Source organism: Lipotes vexillifer, unplaced genomic scaffold, assembly GCF_000442215.2.
Source record: "Lipotes vexillifer unplaced genomic scaffold, Lipotes_vexillifer_v1.1 scaffold1226, whole genome shotgun sequence".
NCBI classification, from domain to species: Eukaryota; Metazoa; Chordata; class Mammalia; order Artiodactyla; family Lipotidae; genus Lipotes; species Lipotes vexillifer.
Window position 1 is genome coordinate 1,984,389 of NW_006784227.1, and position 20,635 is coordinate 2,005,023.

A 20,635-nucleotide genomic window follows, 5' to 3' on the forward strand; every position below is an offset into this window, starting at 1 on the left:
GGTCTCTTAAATGTCTTTTTGGAGGAAGTTGCTGACCTTGAAGGATGGGTAGGATTTAGAAAGCTATGGATATTAGAGTATTTCAGGCAAGAAGGAACAGTGTAAATTAGGGACACAAGAATCTACTACTGGCAAATGGTTTAATTTGACTAGGGCATGTGGAGCATGAAGAGGTATTCTGGAAAATAAGATGAAAAACCAGGTTGGAGCCTTTTAAGAAGAGGTGTGACAGCCAGTGGGAAACGTACTTTATTCTATAGGCAGTACGGGGCCCTTGGAGATTTTCCAGCAGGAGAATAGAAGAGAAACCAACATTTATTGGGTGTGTGCTCTGCACATGCCAAGCAGTATTCTTTCCGAAAGTGATTCCTCTAGGTGACCTGAGGGATAATATTATTCAGGCAATGTAATTGGACTGCATGTTTAGAATTGTTTGGGGAGGGAAGAGATTGGAGATGGGAACATAATTGTCATAGCCCACGTCTGATATGTAATTATTTTGGCATAGAAATAAAGAGGTGATATAAAAAGATTTTTATTTACTGAGTAATATTTATTGAACTCTTACCCAGTGTTCCAGGCTCTGGGCTATGGCAGTAAACCAGGCAGTCCAAGACTCTCATAGAGCCCACATTCTTGTGGGTGAGACAGATTTTACCAGCAGGAAATGATCAGGCAGTGACAAGGAGATTCAGAGAATCAAAACAGAGAGATGTGACAGAGGCTGATCTGGTGACATCTTTAGATTGAGTGGTCAGGGAAGGCCTCCCTGACGAAGTGACTTTAAACAGACACTTGAATGATAAGGAGGAACCAGCCTTGAGAAAATTAGGAATGGGTTGTGGGGAGAGCAACCGAGGCAGAGCGAATGTTTAGCACAAAGGCCCTAAAGGGGGAACCAACTTAGTGATTCCAAGGAGTGGAAGGGTGAGGCAGGGTCATGTTATTTGTCAGTGGAGTGTAAAGGCGGGGGTCAAGGAAGAAGTCAGAGTTGACTCTTAGGGTTCAAACATTGGAGACTGGAAAGTCGTAGCACCATTGTTTGGAAGCTGGACCAAGTGTAGGTGAAGGTGATGATTTGTTTTGGACATTTGTGGTTTAATGTTGAGAGGTCAGGTCACATCAAGATACCTAGGGGCTTGAGCTTGGGAGAGGAGTAGGATTGGAGATAGAGATTTGGGAATCATCTGCCCAAAGGAATTCTTTGAGGCTGTAGGAAAGGTGGGGATGTCCAGGAAGTTAGAACAGAGGGGGAAAGCCAAAGGCACAGCCATGAGGATGGTTTACTTTGGGAACTAGAGGATGACTTGGGAGAAAGAGTATGGGGATAACCAGGAAAGTCCAGAGTTTGAGCATCGAAGGCAGGAGGAATTATACTGTCATATGGTCCTGAACCAGCCAGGCACACAAATATACTGTTTTGTTTTGTGACTCTCATGCAGCGAAGACAGTCCAGCTAAAACAGTTATTTCATTAGTTTATAATTTCATGCATTTGATATTACTGCCTGTCTTGGTGTATTCAAATTTAGAATTGTAATGCAGGCTTCGAGAGAGGGATTAAACAAAACTGCAGCCTTTTCTTGGTCAGAATTTCTTAAGCATGCTTTGTCATATGCTAAAATATACCCTTCCAGAGGTAGAAGTCAAACAGTTCCTTTAAACTGAAAATTGTCTATTAGAAGATGAATTCATTTTAAAATAGCTTTTCCAAATTGGCCACCAGGTAGTGTAAACATTACTTTTAAGTTGTTCACTGTACAAGTGAGTGATTATTATTAAACTTAGAGATTGGTTCAAGATGGCAGAGTAGAAGGATGGGCCCTCACTCCCTCTTGCAAGACCACTGACATCACAACTAACTGCTGAACAACCATCAACAGGAAGTCACTGGAACTCACCAGAAAAGATACCCCACATCCAAAGACAAAGGAGAAGCTGCAGTGAGACGGTAGGAGGGGCGCAGTCACAGTAAAATCAAATCCCATAACTGCTGCGTGGGTGACTCACAGACTGGAGAACACTTATACCACAGAAATCCACCCACTGGAGTGAAGGTTCTGAGCCCCACGTCAGGCTTCCCAACCTGGGGTTCCGGCAACGGGAGGAGGACATCCCAGAGAATCAGACATTGAAGGCTGGTGGGATTTGATTGCAGGACTTCAACAGGACTGGAGGAAACAGAGACTCCACTCTTGGAGGTCACACACAAAGTAGTGTGCACCTCAGGACCCAGGGGAAGGAGCAGTGACCCCATAGGAGACTGAACCAGACCTACCTGCTAGAGTTGGAGGGTCTCCTGCAGAGGCATGGGGTGGCTGTGGCTCACCGTGAGGACAAGGATACTGGCAGCAGAAGTTCTGGGAAGTACTCCTCAGCGTGAGCCCTCCTGGAGTCCACCACTAGCCCCACCAAAGAGCCAGTAGGCTCCAGTGCAGGGTTGCCTCAGGCCAAACAACCAACAGGGAGGGAACCCAGCCCCACCCATCAGCAGACAAGCAGATTAAAGTTTTACTGAGCTCAGCCCACCAGAGCAACACCCAGCTCTACCCACCACCAGTCCCTCCCATCAGGAAGCTTGCACAAGCCTCTTGGATAGCCTCATCCACCAGAGGGCAGACAGCAGAAGTAAGAAGAGCTGCAATCCTGCAGCCTGTGGAACGAAAACCACATTCTCAGAAAGATAGGCAAAATGAAAAGGCAGAGGGCTATGTACCAGATGAAGGAACAAGGTAAAACCCTAGAAAAACAACTAAATGAGGTGGAGATAGGCAACTTTGCAAAAAAAGAATTCAGAGTAATGATAGTGAAGATGATCCAGGACCTCAGAAAAAGAATGGAGGCAAAGATCGAGAAGATGCAAGAAATGTTTAACAAAGACCTAGAAGAATTAAAGAACAAACACACAGAGATGAACAGCACAATAACTGAAATGAAAACTACACTAGAAGGAATCAATAGCAGAATAACTGAGACAGAGGAACGGATAAGTGACTTAGAAGACAGAATGGTGGAAATCACTGCTGCAAAGTAGAATAAAGAAAAAAGAATGAAAAGAAATGAAGACAGCCTAAGAGACCTGTGGGACAACATTAAATGTACCAACACTTGCATTTTAGGGGTCCCAGAAGGAGAAGAAAGAGAGAAAGGAACTGAGAAAATATTTGAAGAGGTTATAGTCAAAAACTTCCCTAACATGGGAAAGGAAATAGCCACCCAAGGCCAGGAAGCACACAGAGCCCCAGGCAGGATAAACCCAAGGACAAACACGCCAAGACACATAGTAATCAAATTGACAAAAATTAAAGACAAAGAAAAATTATTAAAAGCAACAAGGGAAAAATGACAAATAATATACAGTGGAACTCCCATAATGATAACAGCTGATTTCTCAGCAGAAACTGTACAAGCCAGGAGTGGCACAATATATTTAAAGTGTTGAAAGGGAATAACCTACAACCAAGATTACTCTACCCAGAAAGGATCTCATTCAGATTCGACAGAAAAATCAAAAGCTTTGCAGACAAGCAAAAGCTAAGAGAATTCAGCACCACCAAACCAGCTCTACAACAGATGCTAAAGGAACTTCTCTAAGTGGGAATCACAAGAGAAGAAAAGGACCTAAAACAAACCCAAAACACTTAAGAAAATGGTAATAGGAACATACATATTGATAATTACCTTAAATGTGAGTGGATTATATGCTCCAACCAAAAGACATAGGCTTGCTAAATGGATACAAAAACAAGACCCGTATGTGTGCTGTCTACAAGAGACCCACTTCAGATGTAGGGATATATACAGACTGAAAGTGAGGGGATGGAAAAAGATATTCCATGCAAATTCAAATCAGAAGAAAGCTGGAGTAGCAATACTCATATCAGATAAAGTAGACTTTAAAATAAAGAATGTTATAAGAGACAAGGAAGGACACTACATAATGATCAAGGTATCAATCCAAGAAGAAGATATAACAATTATATATGCACCCAATATAGGAGCACTTCCATACATAAGGCAAATGCTAACAGCTGTAAAAGAGGAAATCACCAGTAATACAATAATAGTGGGGGACTTTAACACCACACTTACACCAATGGACAGATCATCCAGGCAAAAAATTAATAAGGAAACACAAGCTTTACATGACACGATAGACCAGATAGATTTAATTGATATTTATAGGACACTCCATCCAAAAACAGCAGTTTACACTTTCTTCTCATGTGCACATGGAACATTCTCCAGCATAGATCACATCTTGGGTCACATATCAAGCCTCGGTAAATTTAAGAAAATTGAGAGAGAACTCCTCCTGCCTGACTGGTTCTGAGCTGGGATGTCTGTATTTTCCTCCTTTGGACTCAATCTGAACTGAAACCTTGGCTCTCCTTGGGTCTGGAACCTGCTGAATTTCAGATGGGAACTCACACCTCAGCTCTCCTGGGGCTCCAGCTTGCTGAATGCAGATCTAGGAATTTCTCCGTTTCCATAATCATGTGAGCCAATTCCTCATAATAAATTTACTTCTTTGTCTCTCTTTCTACCCTATTGGTTCTGTTTCTCTGGATTGTCCTGACTTACACACGTGTAGAAGGTAGAACCAACATAATGTGGCATTGCAGTGTGTGTGTAGGATAGGAAAAAGAGGGGGGTGAGGCTGGTCCCTCTCCCCAGGCCTGGTGACTGGAGGAATAGTCTTGCTGTCAGCTGACATAGGTAGCACGTAGGAGAAACATAAATTGTGTTGTGTGTGTGTGCAGAGTGTGAAAATGACTTGTTCAGTTTTATAAACATAGAGTTCATGGGGTTTGCAAGGTGTAAAGATGCATTTTTAACAGCTAGTTCTTTTATAAATGAAGTAGGAACTGTGGAAGTGGATGAGAAAAGGCATGAAAATTGATGTGGGTGTGAATATTTTGGGGGGCAGCAGAATATATATTTACTGTTCAAGGGTGAGCATTTCTAGGGCAGGATGTGTGGCAAGAGGGCACTGGCTCTGTTTTGGTAAGTATGCTTGCGATCCACTCTGAAATGGTAAGTGGAAGTTAACAACTGCAAGAAAATGGAAGAGTTAAGGGTCCAGTAAAGTGGAATAGAAGGTCTGTGGGATGCAGTGTATGGGAGAGACTATAGAATATTTTAGGCAGAATCTGTAGTTTTTTGTTTCGTTTTGTTTTGTTTTGTTTTTGCGGTACGTGGGCCCCTCACCGCTGTGGCCTCTCCCATTGCAGAGCACAGGCTCCGGACGCTCAGGCTCAGCGGCCATGGCTCACGAGCCCAGCCACTCCACGGCATGTGGGATCTTCCCAGACCGGGGCACGAACCCGTGTCCCCTGCATCGGCAGGCAGACTCTCAACCACTGCACCACCAGGGAAGCCAGAATCTGTAGTTTTAATTGCTATCTTATTTCATGTACTTTTGTATATGGTTTCACACTTCAGCATAATTTAGATTCTTGATATCTACAATCATTTAACAATAATAGATAATATTTGCATTTCATATGTACTGGACTGTGCTTGATCAGTTTGTGTGTGTGTGTAGTTTGTTATCTCTTTTAAATCTAATAACACACGTGTTAATTAGATCATATCCAGTGACTTGGAGGGAAATTACAGTCCTCAGTCCCTTCAGCCCAATAAAAAGTTAAGAAAGAAGCATCATTTGACTTCTGCTTTACCTTAATTCCTCCTGGAACAACAGGAATTACAAAAAGTTGCGGGAGCATGGCTTCATTTTCTCTCCTCTCCTTTGGGTATGATGCTTTGTTAGTCATGCTTTGTGATTTATGTTGAGAAAAGTCATCCAAGCAAATGAGTGAAATCTGATTGTGGTTATGTAAGATTCATTTAAAGAGACAGGGATCCTTTTCTGTTTCCATGCTCTGTGTTACCCAAATAAGGGTGGGTATATAAAAATCTTGTTTTATGAATAAATATTTCATTTACGACTCTTGCAAGATTATAACCTTTTAATATATTCAGTATCACTGAAAATGTTTAATCCTCTCTAGGAAAGCTTTTTCCCCCTGTTTGTCTTTGCCATTTTAGAAGAATATATACAATAGGAACATTTGCCCACTATTATTTACTTTATTTAGTAGGCAGTGAGGGGTTTCCACCCTGAAAGTGTTGGTTTCCAGTGCTAATGCTGTTTGCATTCTACACAGTTTCATCACTGAGGATAAATAGAAGAGGAAATTAATTGGTTATTGGTTACCAGAAGCAGTAGATACTATAAAAAGTAAATTATTGGCTTTTTGTTAGCAAGTACTCTGAGACATTATCAGTTATTATTGGAACAACCATATTCTTTCTGTCTTTCTGTTCTGTTTGATTTCTCTTATCCGTGTATGTAATTGTCGCGGTTTGGTGTAAGATTGTGGTGCACCGTGAATATTGAGGGATGAGAGGAGGTCTATCTCAGCCAGCAGCAGATTGTCGCCCTAAGCATTTCCCCTGATAAGGTGTCTTCTACAGATGATAACATTACTCAGTGAGGGGACCACAAAGATGACAAGAGACAGGACTTCTGCCACTCAGGAGCCCAGAAACAAGTGGATAACATATAGAAATTGATGGGGCCTTCCCTGGTGGCACAGTGGTTAAGAATCCGCCTGCCAATGCAGGAGACACGGGTTTGAGCCCTGGTCTGGGAAGATCCCACATGCCACGGAGCAACTAAGCCCATGTGCCACAACTACTGAGCCTGTGTTCTAGAGCCTGTGAGCCACAACTGCTGAGCCCGTGCGCCACAACTACTGAGGCCCGCGTGCCCAGAGCCCGTGCTCCACAACAACAGAAGCCACCGCAATGAGAAGCCTGCGCAACGCAACGAAGAGTAGCCCCTGCTCATCACAGCTAGAGAAAGCCCGCGTGCAGCGACGAAAGAAGACCCAATGCAGCCAAAAATAAGTAAATAAATAAATTTATTAAAAAAAAAAAAAGAAATTGATGAATGCCATAGTGGAAATATACAGAATCTGGTATGGAAACACACAGGCCTCTTTGCCGTGGTTGGAAGGCCTTGAAACAGAAGGCTTGGTTTTCCTTGCTCACGGTGTGGCTTTTCTCAGGCCTCTTCATCAAGTTGAGCCTGTGTTTATGTCCTTACTGGTAAATTAGGGATAACAGCATACTTTCTAGGGTTCCTCTGAACAATTGAATTATTCCCTGGAGCTACTTTGTAAAGTGAAATGTGAATATAGATTCTTTTCTTCGATTTGGTAGCATGGCTTTGGTAATTGTCATCCTCAGCGTATGGCCTTATCACTCTTCTCTGAGGACACAGAAACAAACCAGAGAGGAAGAATGGTACTTGGTTTTGTGTATTCCTATCACCAGAGCCCATGCGTGGTTAGAACTACTCCCTTCAAATTTGCACCTTTGAGCACCTGGAGATGAGATGGCATGATTATTACTTGCCCAAAGGCACACCAGTCAGGAGTGAGTGAGAAGCAGAAACAAGAAAGCAGCTTTTGCTTCCCGACTTAGTTGTTGGGAGAATTCATTTTATGAGTCTTCCCTGAAATCATCACCTGTGAAGTTCAGCTTACTTTGCTGGAAAATTGAGTAGGTTAATAAAATAGTGAAACTTATGTTCACTTTCTTAGTGGAGAACCTTTTTGAATTTTGTGAAAGAAATATGTAATCTACCTGAATAATTACCGTAGTACCCCCTGTTTTACTTGTGTGAAGTGTGAGATGAATGTCTTGAGAAGTGATTTCAAATGTTTTTCCTTTTGCTCCTATGAAAAAGGAAGTGTCTGTTGGCTTCAAAGGAACATGTTGTCTGCCTGTTTTAATATAGAAACAGCCACGTGTCGTTAAATGTGTTGCTGACAGTTCACTGCTCTGGGTACCACCACCTTTGGGAATTGGCTGCATCACCTCCCTAACTTGGAGTTCAGATACTGTAGTGATAATTCCCAAGCACATACTTGCACATTTGTAGTGGTCATAGTAGACACTTGTTAAATGAATGCACGTTAAATTAAAGCTTAATCCTCTGCTTCTGCCTCATCAGCTTCTCATTTTACTGAAGGAAAAAAGAGCAGTAACTTAGATAGATTTCCAATTTATGCTGGGGCAAGGAGAGTAGGCTGCTTTTGCCATTGTTCTTATGTCCTGTTCAACTAGTGTCCCCCATCTCCAATATAAAAAAAAAATTTTAAAAGACTGTTGGGTGAGATCTCCTTTAACTTCCTATGCGCCAGGAGTAGTTTTACATCCCTGTACATTCTCATCCTATTTCCTTCAGCCTGGGGTGGAGGGGGGAAACTCCTTCCTCATCAGTAAGTGCAACCCATCCACTGGTCCTCAACTCAGTCTCCTTCTGCCTGCTCCCGAGTCCCGCCCCACCTGTTTTCTCTCCTGCCTCCAGCTTTTGCTTCTCCAGCTTTTTTCTTCATAATCTATAGTTGTTCATGTTTCTCCCAGTGTGTCTGGCCATGTTTGCCTGCAGTTACTCTCTGTGTTAAGCTGTCCCGACCCAGGTCCTCAGAAGCCTTCGCCACTCTTCACTGTCTTTGTGACTTTCCCCATCACGCTTCAGTCTGCTCACTGTGGCTTCTGCCCACCGCCCCGACTGACCGAAGCTGCTTTGGACTTGTTCACTGGTGATTTTCTAGCTGGTAATTCCGACGTGTTTTTTTAGCTCTGTATTTTATTGGACTTCCCTCCTGCGTGTAATTCTCCTTGAAACTATTGCCTAGGCTTTCATGACACTGTTGTTTTCATTCTGCTTGTACCTCTTTAATTGTTCATTCTCTGTCTCCCTGGTGATTGTCTTTTCTCTACTCAGCCCTCAGTTTGATGCTTCTCAGGGTCCCTCTTGGAGCCTCTGCTCTGGCCACTGCTCATCCCCTCCCCGAGTGATCATTACCATTTTCATCCTTCCACGTCCCACCTGCACACTGATGGCTCCTGAAATGTAGCTTCAGTCTAGACCTTTTCCCCATCCTTTGGCTCTTGTGGCCAATTTCCAGGTGAATATCTTCGCTTAGATTTCCTCTGGTTGCTTCCAAGTTTACATGACCAAGACTAGCTTCTCTTTGTTTCTCCTAAGCCATTTTTCTGTTTGTATTTTTTTTTTTTTTTTTTTTTTTTTTTGCTGTACGCGGGCCTCTCACTGTTGTGGCCTCTCCCACTGTGGAGCACAGGCTCCGGACGCGCAGGCTCAGCGGCCATGGCTCACAGGCCCAGCCGCTCCGCGGCATGTGGGATCTTCCCGGACCGGGGCACGAACCCGTGTCCCCTGCATCGGCAGGCGGACTCTCAACCACTGCGCCACCAGGGAAGCCCTGTTTGTATTTTTACTGATCAGTTGGTAGCACCGTCGTCCACCGGGTCACCTAATTCAGAATCACGGGATGCATTTATTCCTACTCTGCTCTAATGCCTGTCAGTCAGTCAGCTGGCTTCCCTTTGTGTTTCCTTTCCAGTCTTCCACTGTAACTGCTTGTTTCATTTCTCTCATCACTTGATATCAGGACTGATAGGAGTGACTCTGAACTGATCTTTCAGTGTTTCATTGGGTCCTTCTCCAGTGTGCCCTTCACAAAGCCCATAGAGTGATCTGTGAAATGAAAATGCGACCATTTCACTCTCCTACGTTATACTGTTAATCGTCCTATTCCTGCTTCCACTGCTGACATCAGTATTTCTCAGACGTGGTTGCATAGATGTATGCATGTGCTGTAGAACATTCAGTGAGAATTTTATGTGTATGTTTTACTGATAATCATTTTACAGACAACAGCCTTTTTGTGTTTACGATGGCATCTCTGTCACAGAATGACCTAAAGTTACTAAGTTAAGCCTGAGCTGCAGTATGTCTCAGCTGATGTCGGAAAATTCTGGTGGTTATATATATAGTTTCAAGGATCTGTGACATACACACACACACATACACACACACACATATATATATACATAGATATAGATAGATATACTTGAATAATTATAAATAAGTACACATACATATATACATTGTTTATATATTTATTTTTGTATATTAGGTATATGTGTGGGTATATAGATAATTTTTCCAACTTACACTCACTCTACACTCTACATATAAATTCTGAGGTCCTTAATATCTCTTTTAAGATCTTTTGTGACCGGCCTCTACGTATTTCTCCAACTTAATATCTTGCCTTATATATTCTGTAAAAGGATCATGAAACTACTGGTGAGTCCTTATATATACAGTGCTTTTCTTTTCCTTCTTAAGTTGTGCTTTTGTGCGTACCCTTTGGTAGATGGAATTCTCTTCTCTTCCTCCATTCCCCCAACTTTTTAACTTGGAATTCTTGCTTATGTGTTATAAATTAGTTCTACCATCACTTCTTCCAGGGGGCACTGATCTAACTGGGGTGGGCTGTTCAGTGTTCCTCCTATTTTCATAGTGCCCTGAGCATATCTCTGTCTTACATACACCTGTTGTTTTGCAGATACCTGTTGGAATCTATACCAGACAGTGACCTCCTTCAGGTTTTGTGGTCTCTCCTCTGTATCTTTCAAGCATGGCCTTGACTGGGAGATAGTGACTTGACAAAACATGGGTGAATCATCTGTGCTTTCTACCAGATAAAGACCTTGTCTGCAGTCAGTCTAAGCAATTTCATTCACAGTTTCTCCTCTGTCAATTTTTATACTACTGCTTTTCAAATGTTTAATACATATTTCATGCTTCATTTAGTATTTTAAGTTAGAAAAATCAATGTCTAGTTTTTATATGAAGAAATGTTAGGGACTTCCCTGGTGGCCCAATGGTTAAGACTGTGCTTCCAAAGCAGGGGATGCAGGTTTGATCCCTGGTCAGGGAACTAAGATCCCACATGCTGTGCAGTGAAGCAAAAAAAAAAAAAAAAAAAAAAAAAGTTAGAAAAATCAATGTCTAGTTTTTATATGAAGAAATGTTAGGGACTTCCCTGGTGGCCCAATGGTTAAGACTGTGCTTCCAAAGCAGGGGATGCAGGTTTGATCCCTGGTCAGGGAACTAAGATCCCACATGCTGTGCAGTGAAGCAAAAAAAAAAAAAAAAAAAGATACAGAAAGATAACACTTCTGTTCCCTTCTATTTCAGGAGGTCCATCTTCCCAGTTGCAGGCTCAGGAACCTAGAAGTTCTGAAAACACTTCGACTCTGCTGGAAGATTCTGGGTGCGTTTTATCAAGTGATCAGAGAACTGAACCTTCAGAGATGACCGAACATTCTGGGGAGAGCTGCATCTCCACCCCCTTCCCACCACTGTCCATTGTGAACAGACCTTGTGCTCCTCTGGAAAAGCCTCTGTCTTCTCACATGCAGTTCTTGCAACATCTGCTTGGACTGAAGACCTTGACCGAGTCAGAGAATCTGAAAACAGACTTAAGCCACTTTGAAAATGCCTCTTCCACAGTATCTGATTCTGTTTTTCAGTTGCTGGATGGCTTGATCGCTTTTTACCGAGAACCCAAACTTCCTTGTTCAAGCTTCTGGATCGAAGCTGTGGATACTTTAGCTAGACTGATCAGTGATTGTAACTTATCTAATCATATTCTTGAAAAGTGTTCCAAGAAGTTGGAAGAATTTGAGAAGACCCTGCTACAGGTTATTTTAAGCAACAGCCATATCAATCGGGTAAGTAATACATCTTTTCTATGTATGAAATACCATGTCAGTAGTTTGGGTGAGCACGCCCACTGGGTGATGCCTGTTGTGGTCCCTTGGCCTCGTGGCTCAGTCTCCATTTGGACCTTGTTTTGCAGCCATCTGGAGTTCTGACCCAGCAACATCTGCTTGGGTCCTCACGACCCAGCTATGGCCTCTGATACCGCAGCTTTGTTCTCTCCATAGATGCCATGCTTTCAAGCTTATGCTTCTCCACTTTGAGTTACCTTCCATGTTTTATTGGTATCTTTGGATACTTCTCTTTTTTATTTATTTATTTATTTATTTATTTTTGGCTGTGTTGGGTCTTTGTTGCTGTGTGCAGGCTTTCTCTAGTTGCAGTGAGCGGGGGCTATTCTTCGTTGCAGTGTGTGGGCTTCTCATTGCCATGGCTTCTCTTGTTGTGGAGCATGGGCTCTAGGCATGCGGGCTGCGGTAGTTGTGGCACGCGGGCTCAGTAGTTGTGGCTCTCGGGCTCTAGAGCGCAGGCTCAGTAGTTCTGGCACATGGGCTTAGTTGCTCCGCAGCATGTGGGATCATCCCGGACCAGGAATCGAACCCGTGTCCCCTGCATTGGCAGGCGGATTCTCAACCACTGCGCCACCAAGGAAGCCCTGGATGCTTCTCTTTTGTTTTCCCCTTCTACATTTACTTCCTATTGCTCAAAAAGTCTCAGTGCTTTTCAGAACACCACTTATACTTATGGTTTTCTAATCTGTAATGTCTGTGACCATTAAATTCCTCAGGATGGATTACCTGTACTGTATTGAGTTTGTTCTTTTTCTGGCATTGACTAGCAGATGCCTGAAGGTCAAAGACTGTTTTTCTCTTCTGTTAGAATTTCTCTTGCAAGTGGCATAATACCCCATGGACCCACTGCAGATGTGGGTTAATAGAATACATTGGCTGAGGAACAGATACTATATGGCATTGTTTTGTTTTTTGTTTTTCTTATTTACTTAACATGGCTTAGGAAAGTTGACTCAGGGATTCTTTTCTTACAGGTGACATTGAGGTAACCTGAAGTTGTTTTGTTGTTTGGCTCTTGAGACATAATGGAGAGTTTCTTTTTGGTATTACTTTCTATCTTCTTCACTATCTTATCCTTTGGGATGGTTGTAAATGCCTTCATATTTTAATCTTTTTTAATTGACTACTAAAAATATCAGAGGAGACCAAAAGGTCCATTTAACTTATTTACTACATTTCATTGGGTAAAGGTTCACAAGGTTGTTGGACCTTGTTTTTTCTGATACCTCTCTGTCTTATGTTTGTTCCCAGTGTCATTATCTAATGCTCAGAGTTTTTGTACAATATCGGCTTTACCTGAATTTTCAAAACTCTGACAAAATTGAACTAATAAGCTGATTTGTTGCATGTCCATCTATTCTTTCCTTCTCTATTAAGGTATGATTTGATCAATATTATAGAAAACTTTACAATTAAGCTTTTGGAATTTTGAAAGGTACTGAATTTTCTGTCTAGGAAATTGAAAATTTTTTCTACCTCATATGGTCAATCAGGAATTAAATATCAGATTTTCCATGGTATCTATCTGCGATATATAATCAGCTTCTTAGCCATCAGTAAATACCTCGAATACTTAATATTCCTAAATCTGTTTTTTTGCATATGTTTGCTTTCTTCTTTTAAAACTACTTTAAAAACGTTTTGTGTGACTTGGAGCCTTCCAGATACTAGCATTCATATTCCTTATCAGTTACCAGATGATGCAAATATTTTTTCAGTCTAGTCTTTCTCTCACTGAAGGATTGGCCAACACAAGAGTAGAGGTGGGAACTGTATGTATAGAAGAAACTTGTAATGGTACAGGTGGGTCTGAAGTGTATTTTCATACCATTTATCATAGTACAAGCCATTGTTGAATAGTTGGTCAGCAGTGGAAGAATGAGTGAATGAGAGGCTTTGTTGTTTAGCCAGTATCTAATTGTTATCTTGGTCCTGTGTCTGTCTGGGAAGGTTAAGCTGTCCTCTGCTTGCAATTACCTCTACTTTTCTTGGAGAGGTCATTGTTGCCATTTAGAGAAAGTAGGATCATAAAATTGCTCACTGCATTCACAGTTAGGATGATGGTTCATAAATAAGTTTTAATGACTTTATCTCTGGGGATTTTTCTTCTCCCCAGCAAAAGCATCTTAGACTAAATCATTCAAACTTTTGTCGTTATTACTACCATCATTATTATTATTACCATTGTCATCTTGTTCCAGATATGTTCACAAAACTTCTTTAGCAGAAAAATTGACTAACCATTACTCTTTATAAATGCTTTTCTGTGTTTTTTTAGCTTTCCTTGAGTAATAAACAAAATCTCAAGAAAGAATATATTCTGACATGAAATATAGGATAGCTCCTACTATTATATTTTTTATTGATACTATTTTTGATTTATTAAAACAAAATATCCTAGTTTAGGGGAAAAAAGTACTTTTGAAAAACCTTGTTTCCATAGATTGGAAGTGTTTAATTAAATTATACTGGTTAAAAACGTGAGCCCTGCTATTTATTTCATTAAAGTGAAACTATGTTTGTGCAATGTGATAGGAAAAGGTGTGGTATGAATACTTTAATATTCTGACAGGGATTTCATGTATCTATAATTCATGTATAGTCAAGTTTTAAATAAAATCTAAATATTCAACAACATGTTCTCAACACATTCAGTAGTAAAATTATTCTGACCATAACTTAGTCTTTCTTTAACGATACCAATAAGAACTTGGTATCTTTCAAAATCTTGAGGTCATCATGATGAATATGTTATATTAGAGCTGCATATACATATATATATATATATATATGTGTGTGTGTGTGTGTGTGCGTGTGCATATATATATATACATATGTTCAAGAAATAGGAGATTGAAATGAGATACCTTAGAAATTATTTTGAGTAATTCTCTGATATTAGCTTGGTTGAAATTATTAAGTTTAGGGGAAAGTATATGATTTCTGATTTTTTTAGATTTGGATAAATCCTATTTATTTTTGTGCTTTTTTTTAAGGAACTTTATATTATGTTTATTTACTAACAAATTTTTTAGGCATTGTTATCTTAGTTCCATGTCTGTATTATATTTTTAGGATAACCATTAGGTGTAGGACTTGAAAGTATAATCTATAGTGTGACATTTGACAGGCATGGAAGATATATATCTTGAAACCAGATGGCTTCCAGGGGTCTGCAGTGGGCCTGTTCTAGGGGTCATGGGATGCAATGGTGACTTAACTTCGGTTGAACTGTCTTCTACTTACAGGCTCCAGTATGGCACCTTCCTCATTCCTCTGGGTACTTGCTTGGAGTCAGGAAGGTTTCCCTTTGAGTTATTTAATGCCCTTTGACTGACAAACTGACCTTTCCTATACTTCCAGACTTCCGAATGTGTTTATCTCTATGATTAGAAACAGCATGAGCTAATCCTAGCATTGTATGGCCACCTATTTCTACTATCATGGAAGTTTAACACTAGAATGCTTATAGTTGTATTTATATTTTGCAGTGGTATCTTTGTCTTAAATTTTCATTAGTTTTAAAGAGATGGGAATGATTATATTAAGTTAAATATCAAAACCTATAGTTATCATTGAGCTTTTTAGATATTTAGCATACATTGCTAAATCTTAGAGACATAATAATGAGTTACTTAGAACACATAGTCTTCAGATTTCTTATTTTTTTAAACCAGAAAACAACTCTCAGACATATTAGTTGTGAAATTGAAAAAAAACTGATTATCAAATAGACATTAAATTAGAATCTTTTGTATGTATGGTAAGCAGAATAATCACATCCTAATCCCTGGAGCTTGTGAATATGTTACCTTCCATGACAGCAGGTGGGTGGGATTTCAGGTTGCTTATCAGCTGACCTTGGGATGAGGTTTTCCTGGATTACCCTCCTTGGGCCCAGTACCCACAAGCGTGCTTGTAAGTGAAACAGGGTGGCAGGAGAGTCAGTGTCCAAATCAGAATTTTGAAGATGCTATGCTGCTTGCTGTAGAAATGGAGGAGGGGGCCGAGAGCCAAGAAATGCAGGCTGGAGAAGGCAGGGAAATGGGCTCCACAAGGACTGCAGGCCTGCCAGCCCCTTCCCTTTGGCCCAGTGAGACCCCCTTCAGACTCCTGACCCCCAGAACTGTAACGGAATAAATGTATGTTCTTTTGAGCCACTAAGTTTGTGGTAGTTTGATACAGCAGCAACAGGATGTTGCTGTGTGCCCCATCTTCATACAGTAACTCTGTGAGATACATGTGGTTGCCATTCTTATTTCTACTTGATAGATAGGAAAGATGAGGCTCAGAAAACTAGTTAGTGGTGCTGTGCACACTAGCCCCTCGAATGAGGACGACATGTGGCTGTGCTTGCTCGCTCCCTTCTCTCTCCTCACAATCCTCAAATGCGGAAGACTGACCCAGATGTCTACAGGTATCGCCTACAGAGTCCCCTTCCCACCTGCTGCCGGCTCCCTGATGCTCATCCCTTCCTGCCAGAGTCCTGACTCGTCTGACCCCGTCTGATCCCCCGCCTCATGGCGGGGAGTCCGGCGGTGGCCCCGCTGGATCCGCGAGGGGGCACATTCCTCATCGCAGCCCGCGGGGCCCTCTCCTACGGCCTCATCCAGCCTCTTTGGCCTTACCTCTCTCCATTCCATCCTAAACCTTCTTCACCCGGTCAGGCAGATGTGTTTGTGGCTGTCCGAGGACTTGCTGTTCTGTCCCTGCCCTGTGTGCTGCAGGACCTTCCAGGCCCTTCTGCTATCCAGCCAGTTCCACCCGGCTTTCCAGACGGAGCTTGAGGCTCAGCTCCCTGGAGAAGCTTCCCTCATCCCCTGCCTCCGTCTCCCTTTCCTTTGGCTGATTAAATACCCTTCCCTGAATTCACCGCAGCACACATCTCACTGTGCAGGGGCTCCTGACTCGGATTTATCCTCCATCAGAATCCAGTCTCTGGGCCAGTGCCAGGCTGTCCTCACTCTGTGTCCTCAGGGCTCCATGCGGTGCTTGGTGGGGTAGGTTTGGGGGTCTCACTGTAGCTGGTGCAGGTGGGGTCTAGGCTCCTCCCGTGTCCTTTGCTCCCACAGCGGGCTGGGCCACAGTCTTTTCCTGTGATGTTTGGCAGCTTTAAGGAGGTTATCTTTTAAAGCTCTCCATCTTGCTAGGATGCCCCTTTTCTGTCCTTTGGCTAGGAGAGCAGACTTTTATTGTTTTTGTTGTTGTTTTTGTCCGTACCCATTGGCATTTCTGAGTTGTTGGCCTTTTTATTTCCAAATGTGGGATAAACGAGACAAAAAGGAAATCAGATCTATTTTTTGTTTTTTGAGGACCCTCCATACTGTTTTCCATAGTGGCTGCACCAATTTACATTCCCACTTTTCTCCACACCCTCTCAATCCTACTCCTGGGCATATATCTGGAGAAAACCATAACTCAAAAAGATACATGCACCCCAATATTCACAGCAACACTGTTTACAATAGCCAAAACATGAAAACAGCCTAAATAACCATTGGCAGATGAATGGATAAAGAATATGTGGTATATATTCACAATGGAATGTGAATAATGCCATTTGCAGCAACATGGATGGACCTAGAGATTGTCATACTAAGTGAAGTAAGTCAGACAGAGAAAGACAAATATCATATGATATCACTTATATGTGGAATCTAAAAAAAATGGTGCAAATGAACTTATTAACAAAATAGAAATAGACCCACAAACATGGAAAGCAAGCTTATGGTTACCAAAGGGGAAAGGTGGGGAGGGATAAATTAGGAGTTTGGGATTGATATATACACATTACTATATGTAAAATAACCGACAGGGAGCTACTGTACAGCACAGGGAGCTATACTCAGTATTTTGTAATAACCTACAAGGGAAAAGAATCTGAGAAAGAATATATATATATGTATATGTACATGTATATATATGTATAACTGAATCACTTTTCTATACACTTGAAACTAACACAACATTGTAAATGAAGTATACTTCAATTTAAAAAAGACAAAACAAAACAAAAACCTAAGTAATTACAGGAAAAAAAAAAAGAAAACCAGAGAACTCACCACCTAGTCCTTCCTTTGCTCCTAAGGTTCATAGCCTGTCCACCTGTCAGTCGTCTTGGGTGTGTTTTAAATATAATGCCTAGGGTTTTTAGTACTTAGTGAGAGGATGAGAGATACACAAGTCCACTTTCCAGAAGTGGAAACCTGTGAATATATTTTTAAAATACGTACTATTCCATATTATAATGACAAAGAGCTAGCCCTCTGTCCCACCCGAGACCACCATGGCCAGGTCTGTACTCCTGCCCCCACTTACACCTGTGCTTTTAAACAAAAGGCTTATGCTCCCATTTCTCAGGTTATTTTCTTTTTTATCTGTTCACTTTTTATCATAGAAGACAAAAATTTATGTCTTATGTGGCTGCTCTCCTCAATCATAGTTTTGTCATAGTTTTGGTTAAGTAAATATTACATATTCATATTATTATAGATATGTCATGACGTATTTGTACTATTATAAACATGCCATGACGTATTTGTATTATTATAAATATGCCATGATGTATTTGTATTATTATAAATATGTTATTGCATATTTATATTATTATAAAGATGTAATTTTTAACACCAACACATCTAATATACAATGGTTTCATTTCCTTTTTTTACAGCTTTTTTTTCCTTAGGATTTTTTTTTCCACTTGCTTAGTTTTCTGCATACCTATAATTGATGCTTCTTTCATGTACTTTGACAGGGTTGTAAACATCCTCTCAGTATGGCCAAACAAATTAAGTCATTTATCAGTTCCATCTTTTATTTATTTTAAGATACACCTTCTGGAGCCCTTCATCTTCCTGTTCTCATCTGGGCTGAGCTTCCTGTGTCTCTGATCAGCTTTATTCCATGGACTTCTTTTAGTCACCACCCTGGAAATTCCCTTTGCTGCTTTTTTGTGCTGTGTCTCCGAGTCCCTAGATCTCATATATTCCTTTCCTTAGTTTATAATTTCATTTAGGTGATGCACATTGTTTACGAGCTCACTTAGAATGGATTCCTGGGATGTAAACTTGAAAAACACTTGTTTACTTAAAGTATTTTATTCCAACTTTAAACTTTATTGGTGGATTAGGATAGATTTTCTGGTTGGAAATCATTTTTTCCGTAGAATTTATAACATTTCTCTACTAACTTCTGGATTCCAATGTTTCTAATGAGATTTCAGTGTAATTCTGATTGTAATTCCTTCAACGTGATCTATCCCTCAACCTCGCACACCCACAGAAGCACTTAGGATCTCTGCTGTTTCCATTGTTTGGTTATTACAGGATGGTGTACCTCAGTGTGGGTCTTTTCTTGAGTCCTTGGTGGGTCTTTGAATTTGGGATTCCATCTTTCAGTTCTGAAAAATTTTTGAATAGTTTTTCTCATATACTTCTGCCTTTTATCTTCTCTGTATCCTTTGTCTAGAACAGTTCTTGGTCTGATCCTCTAGATTTCTTATCTTTTTTTCTTGTACTGTTTATTCTTTTTCTTTTTCTTTTTCCTGGGAGATTTCCTCAACTTTTTCTTTTAGCCATTCTATTGAATTTTTATTTCTGCTGAAATATTTTTCGTATGTATGAGTTCCTGTTCTCTTGATTGTTCCTCTTCATAGCTCCCAGTTCTTGTTTTATGTACAATAATGTGTAAAACTTTTATATTTTCCTTGTTCCCTGCTTTGCCTCTATTTTCTTCTGGTCTTGATTTCCCCATCTCAGTTGATCACTGTTTTTCGTATTTGAGGCTTTCCAGTGCCTTGAACTAACCTGGAAAGATGGGAAGATTTAGATGGGCCCCCTGAAAGATAACTTGGGGGAGGTATGCCAGCTGCTTGATGAGAGGCACTGAGGCAGGGGGAAGCTTGGAGAGCCTGGAACTGCTGCAGTCTGGGGGGTTCGGTTGGGAAGGAGTGGAGCTTTGGAAGACATGCGCCTAACGAGATGAGAAGGTCCAGGTAGTGAAGGTTCTTGTATTGTTTTGTTAAATACTTGAGTTTCTTCTGCAGCCCTGAGGTATAAGGTGTACAATTTAAAATCATGTGCACAATTTTGTATGTTGGAGCATGTGCTTTTTTTCCTAGGAGGGCGCTCATCCTTTTCATGTGATTCCGAAATGATGCTGTGATCCCCAAAGTAAACAACATCTGGGAAAACCATTGAGACTGACTTGCACACCCCACCCAAATAAATACGTCAAAACGTGACTCAAATCTTACTTCACTCATAAATTCTGTCTTATCAATTTGATCCTGAAATGGGCTCCTCTTCTGAACTTCTGTAGTGATTATTGTCTACATAATTCACTTTTCAGTTTGCCATATGCTGTATTATTTCAGCTTATCTAGTATGGCTTGAATTGTTTTAATGATTTATTAGACCTGTCAAATGTTTTTATCACAGAGATTAACAGCTTAGGTTAGCACACCCAAACTTTTATTTACTAGCGCTGGCCTTAGATAACTGATATCGAGTTCCACATCTATAAAATGGGGACAGTAAATGTGATTACCTCATAGGGCTGTTGGGAATTTTCAATGAGTAGATGCAAATGAAGTGCTTATTAGCATAATATCAGGTATCATATGCTCTCCTGAGGAAGGGCCATATCCTATTTTCTCTACTATTCCTGATATAATGCTGAGCTCATTCCAGGAGCAAAACGAAGTATTTTGTGAATTGAAAATAAGAGAATGAAAGTAAATGACAAGTTATATACTTCATATACCCCTATATACTTAAATATCATCTTCTGTCTTTTGGTCAAATTTTTCTGTGTATAAAACCTTCCCAAGGAGCAGCTCTGTCTTACTGACACTGTAATGACATTCCTGAAGCACCTCCATGTACTAGGCAGCAGGGCCTCATTTTGTGGTGTCACTAACTACCCTTCCAGTGGCCACAGCTTCC

At 40.9% G+C, this 20,635-nt stretch overlaps 1 protein-coding gene across 1 annotated transcript in view; it reads left to right on the forward strand.

The window, feature by feature from the left end:
- Positions 1-20,635, forward strand: part of MEI4 (meiotic double-stranded break formation protein 4) — a 232,538-nt gene that overhangs the window by 61,295 nt on the left and 150,608 nt on the right. The window contains exon 3 of the mRNA XM_007456609.1: positions 11,092-11,627. Coding sequence (XP_007456671.1) covers positions 11,092-11,627 — 536 coding nt within the window. The remainder of the gene's footprint in view (positions 1-11,091; positions 11,628-20,635) is intronic.